At 42.8% G+C, this 12,142-nt stretch overlaps 1 protein-coding gene across 1 annotated transcript in view; it reads left to right on the forward strand.

Annotated features, from left to right (window-relative positions):
- The first annotated feature begins 423 nt into the window (after positions 1-423).
- LOC122494752 (zinc finger protein 345-like) overlaps positions 424-12,142 on the forward strand; it is a 232,203-nt gene continuing 220,484 nt past the window's right edge. The window contains exon 1 of the mRNA XM_043600169.1: positions 424-917. Within this exon, the coding sequence (XP_043456104.1) occupies positions 906-917 (12 nt within the window). The 5' untranslated portion in view covers positions 424-905. The remainder of the gene's footprint in view (positions 918-12,142) is intronic.

Below are 12,142 nucleotides of genomic sequence, written 5' to 3' on the forward strand. Positions count from 1 at the left end.
GAAGATGCCGATTCATGGACCCCATTCCAAACCTGCGGAATCACCATTTCTTCTATGGGACCTGGACACCACATGACTTATATGCACATGAAAATCTGAAAGCACCGAACTGCTTATGAGCCTGGGTTCACAATAAGCATCCCATGGTGAGATTTAAGAACCAGTATCACCTGTGCCCTCTGCCGGAGTCTGTCTATTGGTCAGGGTGAGAGCATCGGTGCTGCTTTAACTATGAGCTCCAGGTGACTTCTCAGGTGAGGCCAGGGTGAAGCACGAGGATTCGCAGACGTATCTGGAAGGCTGCGTCGGCCTTTCTGTAGAAAAGACGATGATAGTCTGTTCGGCGTGGACTTGGAAGGGGCAAGTTAGTGCAGCCCACTTTCTCTGAGCTGTGGCAGGATGTGTGGCTGTCTGTGGGAGGGGAGGACATCTGAAACTGGGAAGGAGAAACTCACAGGTAAGTGTCCACGCAGGAACTTTTTTTCTGAAGCTTTCCTGCGACAAAGTCAAGGAGAAGGCAGCGTTTTGTGCATTTGAAGATGCTGCTAGCTCTGAGGTGAAGAGAGCAGAGGGGGAGGCTGTGCTGAGGCCTTTAAAGGGGAGGGGGAGGGAGGAGGAGGGAGGTGTCAGAAGGTCCCCTGCAGTGCTGTGACTGATGGGCGTTTATGCATTTATTTTACACAGCGTGATTCTGGATGGCCAGTCCCCGATCCCCGTCTGCTCTGTGGTTCTCTGTGTTGTGGGAGGTGCCGGACTCAGGTCCTTGGGGCGGGGTTCACCTGAATTCTGTTTGTGCGCATGTGTGAAGTTTTGGCACTAGGAAAAGCAGAAACGGGAGAGGGCATCAAAAACACTGGATACGAACAGAAGCCTGAGGGAGGACTGGTTGCCAGCTCGTCTGAACTATGAACTCAGTTGTGAGTACTTGGTTGAAATGGGATTCAAGGCTGGTGAAGGGAGGAGCACAGGATTGCGGGCTTTAGTCCTGAGCGGGGCGTTGTGTGCCAGAGGTCTTTTGCGCGCGTGTGCGTAACTGGTGGGAAACTGCGCAGGCGCCGTGGGGAGCCATTACTAGGGTGAAGTCTGGGCAAGTGAGGGCAGAGTCCTCTTAGTTTCTTGTGCGCATGTGTGAAGGCGATCAAGGCGGGGCAGGGAAACGAGCCTGTTCCTTGCCCCGTTGGAAGTGGGCGAAATGTTTAGGCCACGGGAGGAAAGTGCTTGAAATGAAAGGTGGTACTGTGTAGTGTTAAAAGATGAACGGATTTACGTTCAAACTTTCAAGAATTAATCTGACGCGTTAATCTGTCGCTTCAAATAGTTATGCATGCTCTGCTTATAGGAAATCGTGGTAAGGTTTTTACAGAGAGGATGTGGAAGCAGAGCAAGGAGAGTGATTGGACATGCCTTAAGCGTTTGCCTTATTTTGAAGGCCTAGTTGGCTGTAATTGTTTGTTGTTGAGTTCATTTTCTAACACTCCAGGGCAGTGACTGTGAATTAAGTTGTGGTTCGCTTACAGAGGCTACGGAGGCATTAGTCACCTCAGGCTCTGGCTTCCCCGTTTAACAGTGGAAACACAGTTAGGAGGATGTTAAGCTTTCCCCTACCCCTTGTTAGCTACTGTCTACCCCTCATAAGGATGTGCAGTCATGATGGGGCAACAGTCTGAGGCCCCAGAACCACCCAGTTAAGTCACATGTGTACAAATCAAAGATCCACATTTCATGATATGTGTGATAGCAGAAGACAGAAACGTTCAACTATGTAACTGTATAAGCAAACCAGGCGGTGTGCGCCAGGAGTCCTCTGCGCACGTGCAGAACTAGCAGACACCTCTATGTGCGCAGGCATTGTGGGGAGCTATTACCAAGAGTGAAGTCTGGGTAAGTGAGGGGAGGTTCATTGGTGTCTGATGCGCATGTGCAAAAGTGGGACGTGAAGGACAGGGAAAGAGGTCACGGACTCTTATGCCCACAATGGAAGTGGGTAAGATATTCATGCCATGTGAGAAAAGTGGTCAAAATGGAAGGTGATACTGTGTGGTGTTAAATGATGAACTGATATGTAAATTCACATTTACAAGAGTTCATTTGGCCAGTTAAAATGATCTATTCAGAGGTTAGGCATGCTCCACTTGTAGAAGGTAGTGATGAGGTTTTTACAGAGACGATGTGGAAGCAAAGCAGAGAGAGTGTTTGGCTGGATATACCTTAAGCATTCGCCTTATTTTTGAAGCCCTAGTTGACTGTAATTGTTCTTAAGTTCATTTTCTTATGTTCCAGTGCAGTGACTGTGAATTAAGTTGTGATTTGCTTACAGAGGCTACTGAGGCATTAGAACCACCTCAGGCTGTGGCTTCCCTATTTAATTTCTTTGACAGTGCAAACCTAGTTGATAGGATATCACAGGTTTTTTTTTTTTTTCAGATTAATTTATTTTTTAATTTACATCCAAGTTAGTTGGCATATAGTGCAACAATGATTTCAGGAGTAGATTCCTTAATGCCTCTGACCCATTTAGCCCATTCCCCCTCCCACGACCCTCCAGTAACTCTCAATTTGTTTTCCATATTTATGAGTCTCTTCTGTTTTGTCCCCCTCCCTGTTTTTATATTATTTTTGTTTCCCTTCCCTTATGTTCATCTGTTTTGTCTCTTAAAGTCCTCATATGAGTGAAGTCATAGAATTTTTGTCTTTCTCTGACTAATTTTGCTTAGCATCATGCCCTCCAGTTCCGTCCTCGTAGTTGCAAAAGGCCAGCTTTGCAAAAGTTGCTGGCTTTTCCCATAAGACTGTAAATAACTGCAGGTTTATGCAGCTCTCCATCAGCAGTCCATTTGCATGTAGAATAGATCCCTGTGCGTGAAGTTTAAGGATATTCTAATTTCTAAGGGCTAATTTCAGGGCAAAGTGTGATGGCCTTTTTGTTAAATGCTGTGAAACAGTTCAGAGAACGGGAGCCATTTGCAAATATCTTATGTGTCCACCCGTGCAATTTCTTTTTCTTTTTCTTTTTTTTTTCAATATATGAAATTTATTGTCAAAATGGATTCCATACAACACCCAGTGCTACGATTTCTAATTAGACTAACCCATATATCACAATTCTGGTCAAAGACTTGGAGGGAGTAATGACTTGGGGAAGAGGGCCTTCCCTGAATGAAAACAGAAGACTTCAGATCCAATTCTCTAAGTCCTGTCAGATTTCCATTGCCTCCTTTGCTGCATGGAACATGGTTCGATGCATGTTGGTGGGGCAGGTACACTGGGCCATGAGTGAGCAAGTATGAGGATAATCACAGGCACAGAAAATGCCAGAGCGAAGAAATGAAAAATCAGAGTACGCTCTAGGGTGTCTGAGATTTTTTTTTTTAATTTTTTTTTCAACGTTTATTTATTTTTGGGACAGAGAGAGACAGAGCATGAACGGGGGAGGGGCAGAGAGAGAGGGAGTCACAGAATCGGAAACCGGCTCCAGGCTCCAAGCCATCAGCCCAGAGCCCGACGCGGGGCTCGAACTCACGGACCGACCGCGAGATTGTGACCTGGCTGAAGTCGGACGCTTAACCGACTGCGCCACCCAGGCGCCCCAAGGGTGTCTGAGATTTTTGTTGTTGTTGTTCATTATCTGTAAATTTTTTCTTTATTATTAATTTATAAAATTTATATCCAAGTTAGTTAGCATATAGTGCAACAATGATTTCAGGGGTAGATTCCTTGATGCCCCTTACCCATTTAGCCCACCCCCCACCCACAATCCCTCCAGTAACCCTCTGTTCTCCATAATTGAGAGTCTCTCATGTTTTGTCCCCCTCCCTGTTTTTACATTATTTTTGCTTCCCTTCTCTTGTGTTCATCTGTTCTGTGTCTTAAAGTCCTTATAAGAGTGAACTCATATATTTCTTTCTCTAATTTTGCTTAACATAATATCCTCTAGTTCTATCCATGTAGTTTCAATTGGCAAGATTTCATTCTTTTTGATTGCCAAGTAATAATCCATTGTATGTATGTATGTATGTATATATATATATATATACATACATACATACACCACATCTTCTTTATCCATTCATCCATCGATGGACATTTGGGCTCTTTCCATACTTTGGCTATTGTTGATAGTGCTGCTAGAAACATTGGGGTGCATGTGCCTCTTTGAAACAGCACACCTGTATCCTTTGGATAAATACCTAGTAGTGCAATTGCTGGATTGTAGGGTAGTTCTATTTTTAATTTTTTGAGGAACCTCCATACCGTTTTCCAGAGTGGCTGCACCAGTTGGCATTCCCACCAGCAAGTCAAGAGAGATCCTCTTTCTCTGCATACTTGCTAATGTCCCTTGTTACATGAGTTGTTAATGTTAGCTATTCTGACAGGTGTGAGGTGATATCTCATTGTGGTTTTGATTTGTATTTTCCCGATGATGAATGATGTTGAGCATTTTTTCATGTGTCGGTTGTCCTTCTGGATGTCTTCTTTGGAGAAGTGTCTATTCATGTCTTTTTCCCATTTCTTCACTGGATTATTTGTTTTCTGGGTGTTGAGTTTGAGAAGTTCTTTATAGATTTTGGATATTGACCCTTGATATATCGTTTGCAAATATCTTCTCCCATTCTGTCGGTTGCCTTTTAGTTTTGCTGACTGTTTCCTTTGCTGTGCAGAAGCTTTTAATTTTGATGAGGTCCCAATAGTTTATTTTTGCTTTTGTTTCCCTTGCCTCCAGAGACATGTTGAGTAAGAAGTTGCTGGGGCCGAGGACAAAGAGGCTTTTGCTTGCTTTCTCCTCTAGGATGTTGGTGGCTTCATGTCTTACATTCAGGTCTTTCATCCATTTTGAATTTATTTTTGTGTATGGTGTAAGAAAGTGGTCCAGGTTCATTTTTCTGCATGTCGCTGTTTTCCCAGCACCACTTGCTGAAGAGACTGTCTTTATTCCTTTTGATAGTCTTTCCTGCTTTGTCAAAGATTAGTTGGCCATACATTTTTGGGTTCTGTGTTCTTTTCCCTTGATCTGAGTGTCTGTTTTTGTGCCAGTACCATACTGTCTTGATAATTACAGCTTTGTGATACATCCTGAAGTCTGGAATTGTGATGCCTCCAGCTTCGGTTTTCTTTCTCAAGATTGCTTTGTCTATTTGGGGTCTTTTCTGGTTCCATACAAATTTTAGGATTGTTTGTTCTAGCTCTGTGAAGAATGCTGGTGTTATTTTGATAAGGGATTGCCAGTTTTTTCTTTTAATCCATTAGCAAGAGCAATTTAGAAATTGACCACCCTTTGTAAGAATGCACAGTCATGGTGGTGCAACTATCTCCTGTCCCAGAACCACCCAATTAAGTCACAGGTGTACAAATCAAAGTTGCAAATTTCATGCTGTGTGTGATAGCAGGAGATTGGTACATTCAACTGTATAAGTGTATAAACAACGGTGTTGTGTTTACAATTACTGTGGGATATGATGTGTTTTAGGAATGCAGTAAATCCTTTCTACTAGTGTGAAAACATCCATCTTCTTGTAACATTGGTTAAAGAAAGCAATTGATTGACAGTAAGTCTGTTATGATAATATTCATGTAAACATTGAAGCAAGTACAAATTATTTTAGTTTGTGGGTTAAAGATTTCTTTTTTTTTTTTAAATATGAAATTTGTGGGGCGCCTGGGTGGCGCAGTCGGTTAAGCGTCCGACTTCAGCCAGGTCACGATCTCGCGGTCCGTGAGTTCGAGCCCCGCGTCAGGCTCTGGGCTGATGGCTCAGAGCCTGGAGCCTGTTTCCGATTCTGTGTCTCCCTCTCTCTCTGCCCCTCCCCCGTTCATGCTCTGTCTCTCTCTGTCCAAAAAATAAATAAACGTTGAAAAAAAAATTAAAAAAAAAAAAGAAATTTGTTGTCAAATTGGTTTCCATACAACACCCAGTGCTCATCCCAAAAGGTGCCCTCCTCAATACCCATTACCCACCCTCCCCTCCCTCCCACCCCCCATCAACCCTCAGTTTGCTCTCTGTTTTTAAGAGTCTCTTATGCTTTGGCTCTCTCCCTCTCTAACCTCTTTTTTTGTTTTTCTTCCCCTCCCCCACGGACTTCTGTTAAGTTTCTCAGGATCCACATAAAAGTGAAAACATACGGTATCTGTCGTTCTCTGTATGACTTATTTCACTTAGCATCACACTCTCCAGTTCCATCCACGTTGCTACAAAGGGCCATATTTCATTCTTTCTCATTGCCACGTAGTATTCCATTGTGTATGTAAACCACAATTTCTTTATCCATTCATCAGTTGATGGGCATTTAGGCTCTTTCCATAATTTGGCTATTGTTGAGAGTGCTGCTATAAACATTGGGGTACAAGTGCCCCTGTGCATCAGTACTCCTGTATCCCTTGGGTAAATTCCTAGCAGTGCTATTGCTGGGTCATAGGGTAGGTCTATTTTTAATTTTCTGAGGAACCTCCACACTGCTTTCCAGAGCGGCTGCACCAATTTGCATTCCCACCAACAGTGCAAGAGGGTTCCCCTTTCTCCACATCCTCTCCAGCATCTATAGTTTCCTGATTTGTTCATTTTGGCCACTCTGACTGGTGTGAGGTGATACCTGAGTGTGGTTTTGATTTGTATTTCCCTGATGAGGAGCCACGTTGAGCATCTTTTCATGTGCCTGTTGGCCATCTGGATGTCTTCTTTAGAGAAGTGTCTATTCATGTTTCCTGCCCATTTCTTCACTGGATTATTTGTTTTTCGGGTGTGGAGTTTGGTGAGCTCTTTATAGATTTTGGATACTAGCCCTTTGTCTGATATGTCATTTGCAAATATCTTTTCCCATTCCGTTGGTTGCCTTTTAGTTTTGTTGTTTCCTTTGCTGTGCAGAAGCTTTTTATCTTCATGTGGTCCCAGTTGTTCATTTTTGTTTTTAATTCCCTTGCCTTTGGGGATGTGTTGAGTAAGAAATTGCTACGGCTGAGGTCAGAGAGGTCTCTTCCTGTTTTCTCCTCTAGGGTTTTGATGGTTTCCTGGCTCACATTCAGGTCCTTTATCCATTTTGAGTTTATTTTTGTGAATGGTGTGAGAAAGTGGTCTAGTTTCAACTGTCTGCATGTTGCTGTCCAGTTCTCCCAGCACCATTTGTTAAAGAGACTGTCTTTTTTTCCATTGGATATTCTTTCCTGCTTTGTCAAAGATTAGTTGGCCATACTTTTGTGGGTCTAATTCTGGGGTTTCCATTCTATTCCATTGGCCTATGTGTCTGTTTTTGTGCCAATACCATGCTGTCTTGATGATGACAGCTTTGTAGCAGAAGCTAAAGTTTGGGATTGTGATGCCTCCTGCTTTGGTCTTCTTCAAAATTCCTTTGGCTATTCGGGCCTTTTGTGGTTCCATACAAATTTTAAGATTGCTTGTTTTAGCTTCGAGAAGAATGCTGGGGCAATTTTGATTGGGATTGCATTGAATGTGTAGATAGCTTTGGGTAGTATTGACATTTTAACAATATTTGTTCTTCCAATTCATGAACCTTGAATGTTTTTCCATTTCTTCATATCTTCTTCAATTTCCTTCATAAGCTTTCTATAGTTTACAGCATACAGATCTTTTTACATCTTTGGTTAGGCTTATTCCTTAGGTATTTTATGCTTCTTGGTGCAATTTTGAATGGGATCTGTTTCCTTATTTCTTTTTCTGTTGCTTCATTGTTAGTGTAGAAGAATGCAACTGATTTCTGTACATTGATATTGTATCCTGTGACTTTGCTGAGTTCATGTATCAGTTCTAGCAGACTTCTGGTGGAGTCTGTCGGATTTTCCATGTATAATATCATGTCATCTGCAAAAAGCGAAAGCTTAACTTCATCTTTGCCAATTTTGATGCCTTTGATTTCCTTTTGTTGTCTGATTGCTGATGCTAGAACTTCCAGTGCTATGTTAAACAACAGCGGTGAGAGTGGGCATCCCTGTCGTGTTCCTGATCTCAGGGAAAAAGCTCTCCGTTTTTCCCCGTTGAGGATGATGTTAGCTGTGGGCTTTTCATAAATGGCTTTTATGATGTTTAAGTATGTTCCTTCTATCCCGACTTTCTCAAGGGTTTTTATTAAGAAAGGATGCTGAATTTTGTCAAATGCTTTTTCTGCATCAATTGACAGGATCATATGGCTCTTTTCTTTTATTAAGGTGATGTATCACATTGATTGATTTGCGAATGTTGAATCAGCCCTGCAGCCCAGGAATGAATCCCACTTGATCATGGTGAATAATTCTTTTTATATGCTGTTGAATTCAATTTGCTAGTACGTTATTGAGAATTTTTTCATTCATATCCATCAGGGATATTGGGCTGTAGTTCTCTTTTTTTTCTGGGTCCCTGTCTGGTTTAGGTATCAAAGTAATGCTGGCTTCATAGAATGAGTCTGGAAGTTTTCCTTCCCTTTCTATTTTTTTGGAATAGTTTGAGAAGGATAGGTATTATTTCTGCTTCAAATGTCTGGTAGAATTCCTCTGGGAAGCCATCTGGTCCTGGACTCTTATTTGTTGGGAGATTTTTGATAACCGATTCAATTTCTTCGCTGGTTATGGGTGTGTTCAAGCTTTCTATTTCCTCCTGATTGAGTTTTGGAAGTGTGTGGGTGCTTAGGAATTTGTCCATTTCTTCCAGGTTGTCCAGTTTGTTGGCATATAATTTTTCATAGTATTCCCTGATAATTGCTTGTATTTCTGAGGGATTTGTTATAATTCCATATTCATTCATGATTTTATCTATTTGGGTCATCTCCCTTTTCTTTTTGAGAAGCCTGGCTAGAGGTTTATCAGTTTTGTTTATTTTTTCAAAAACCAACTCTTGGTTTCATTGATCTGCTCTATAGTTTTTTTAGATTCTATATTGTTTATTTCTGCTCTGATCTTTATTATTTGTCTTCTGCTAGGTTTGGGGTGTCTTTGCTGTTCTGCTTCTAGTTCCTTTAGGTGTGCTGTTAGATTTTGTATTTGGGATTTTTCTTGTTTCTTGAGATAGGCCTGGATTGCAATGTATTTTCCTCTCAGGACTGCCTTTGCTGCATCCCAAAGCATTTGGATTGTTGTATTTTCATTTTCATTTGTTTCCATATATTTTTAAATTTCTTCTCTAATTGCCTGGTTGACCCATTCATTCTTTAATAGGGTATTCTTTAACCTCCATGCTTTTGGAGGTTTTCCAGACTTTTTCCTGTGGTTGATTTCAAGTTTCATAGCATTATGGTCTGAAAGTGTGCATGGTATGATTTCATTTCTTGTATACTTATGAAGAGCTGTTTTGTGACCCAGTACATGATCTGTCTTGGAGAATGTTCCATGTGCACTGGAGAAGAAAGTATATTCTGTTGCTTTGGGATGCAGAATTCTAAATGTATCTGTCAAGTCCATCTGATCCAATGTATCATTCAGGGCCCTTGTTTCTTTATCGATCCTGTGTCTAGATGATCTATCCATTGTTGTAAGTGGAGTATTAAAGTCCTCTGCAGTGACCACATTCTTATCAACAAGGTTGCTTATGTTTGTGATGAATTGTTTTATATATTTGGGGGCTCCCGTATTTGGCGCATGGACATTTATTATTGTTAGCTCTTCCCAATGGATAGACCCTGTAATTATTATATAATGCCCTTGTTCATCTCTTATTACAGCATTTAATTTAAAGTCTAGTTTGTGTAGATAAAAGCATAGCTATTCCAGCTTTCTTTTGACTTCCAGTAGCATGACAGATAAGTCTCCATCCCCTCACTTTCAGTCTGAAGGTGTCCTCAGGTCTAAAATGAGTCTCTTGTAGACAGCAAATAGATGGCTCTTGTTTTTTGTTTTTGTTTTTTGTTTTTTTTTTTAATCCATTCTGATACCCTATGTCTTTTTGTTGGAGCGTTTAGTCCATTTTAATTCAGTGTTATTGTAGAAAGATATGGGTTTAGAGTCATTGTGATGTCTGTAGGTTTCATGCTTGTAGTGATGTCTCTGGTACTTTGTCTCACAGGATCCCCCTTAGGATCTCTTGTAGGGCTGGTTTAGTGGTGATGAATTCCTTCAGTTTTTGTTTGGGAAGACCTTTATCTCTCCTATTCTCAATGGCAGACTTGCTGGATAAAGGATTCTCGGCTGCATATTTTTTCTGTTCATCACATTGAAGATTTCCTGCCGTTCCTTTCTGGCCTGCCAAGTTTCAGTAGAGAGATCCGTCACGAGTCTTACTGGTTTCCCTTTATATGTTAGAGCACATTTATACCTAGCTGCTTTCAGAATTTTCTCTTTATCCTTGTATTTTGCCACTTTCACTATGATATGTCGTGCAGAAGATTGATTCAAGTTACATCTGAAGGGAGTTCTCTGTGCCTCTTGGATTTCAATGCCTTTTTCCTTCCCCAGATCAGGGAAGTTCTCATCTATGATTTCTTGAAGGACACTTTCAGCACCTTTCCCTACTTTCAGCACCTTTCCCTCTCTCTTCCTCCTCTGGAATAACAATTATGCGTAGATCATTTCTCTTTGTGCATCACTTAGTTCTCTAATTTTCCCCTCATACTCCTGGATTTTTTTATCTCTCTTTTTCTCAGCCTCCTCTTTTCCCATAATTTTATCTTCTGGTTCACCTATTCTCTGCTCTACCTTTTCAGTCCGAGCCCTGGTCATCTCCATTTTATTTTGCAGCTCATTAATAGCATTTTTTAGCTCCTCCTGGCTGTTCCTTAGTCCCTTGATCTCTGTAGCAATAGATTCTCTGCTGTCCTCCATACTTGTTTCAAGCCCAGCGATTAATTTTATGACTATTACTCTAAATCTTTGTTTTGTTATATTGCTTACATCATTTTTGAGCAGTTCGTTAGCTGTCGCTACTTCCTGGAGTTTCTTTTGAGGATAATTCTTCCATTTTGTCATTTTGGATAGTCCCTGGAGTGGCGTGAAACTGCAGGGCTCTTCCCCTGTGCTGTCTGGGGTAAGTTGTGTTGGTGGGTGGGGCTGCAGTCAGACCCAATGTCTGTCCCCTGCCCACTGCTGGGGCTACAGTCAGACTGGTGTGTATCTTATCTTCCCCTCTCCCAGGGGCAGGACTCACTGTGGAGTGGTGTGGCCCCTCTCTGGGCTACTTGCACACTGCCAGGCTTGTGGTGCTGCTTCTGTGGGTTCTGGCGTATTAGCTAGGGTGGATCCTCAAGGTGCACAGGGGTGGGAGGGGCAGACTCAGCTCACTTTGCCTTTGGTGGTCTGCCTCGGGAGGGGCCCTTGGCACCAGGAGAGAGGCAGACCTGTCGGAGGGTTGGATCCACTGAAGCACAGCGTTGGGTGTTTGCACAGTGCAAGCAAGTTCCCTCATGGGAACTGGTTCCCTTTGGGATTTTGGCTGGGAGATGGGCAAGGGAGATGGTGCTGGCGAGCGCCTTTGTTCCCTGCCAAGCTGAGCTCTGTCCTCCAGGGCTCAACAACTCTCCCTCCTATTGTCCTCTAGCCCTCCTGCTCTTGGAGCAGAGCTGTTGACTTATAACATTCCAGATGTTAAGTCCTGCTGGCTGTCAGAACACATGCTGTCCGGCCCCTCCATGTTTGCAAGCCAGACTCAGGGGCTCTGCCTTGCCAGGCGGTCTGCCCCTCCACCACCCTGGATCCCTCCCTCCAGTCCGTGTGGCACACACCGCCTCTCTGCCCTTCCTACCTTCTTCCGTGGGCCTCTTGTCTACGCTTGGCTCCAGAGGGTCTATTCTGCTAGTCTTCCGGCAGTTTTCTGGGTTATTTAGGCAGATGTGGGTGGAATCTAAGTGGTCAGCAGGGTGCAGTGAGCCCAGGGTCCTCCTACGCCGCCATCTTCCTTCTGACTCCTAACGAGTTTCAAATGAAATTTCAGGGGCACCTGGGTGGTTCAGTTGGTGAAGTACCTGGCTCTTGATTTTGGCTCAGGTCATGATCTAATAGGTCATGTGCTCCTTGCACTGATAGTGAGGAGCCTATTTGGGGTTCTCCCTGTCCCCCTCTCTCTCTGCCCTTCCTGTGCACGCTCTCTCTCTCAAATAAATAAACTTCAAATGAAACTTCACCTACACTCTTGGGGTGCCTGGGTGGCTCAGTTGGTTAAGGTTCTGACTTTTTTCAGGTGATGATCTCATGGTTCTTGGGTTCGAGCCCTGCATTGGGCTTTGTGCTGACAGCT

The sequence above is a fragment of the Prionailurus bengalensis genome, chromosome E2 (genome assembly GCF_016509475.1).
Source record: "Prionailurus bengalensis isolate Pbe53 chromosome E2, Fcat_Pben_1.1_paternal_pri, whole genome shotgun sequence".
Taxonomy (NCBI): domain Eukaryota; kingdom Metazoa; phylum Chordata; class Mammalia; order Carnivora; family Felidae; genus Prionailurus; species Prionailurus bengalensis.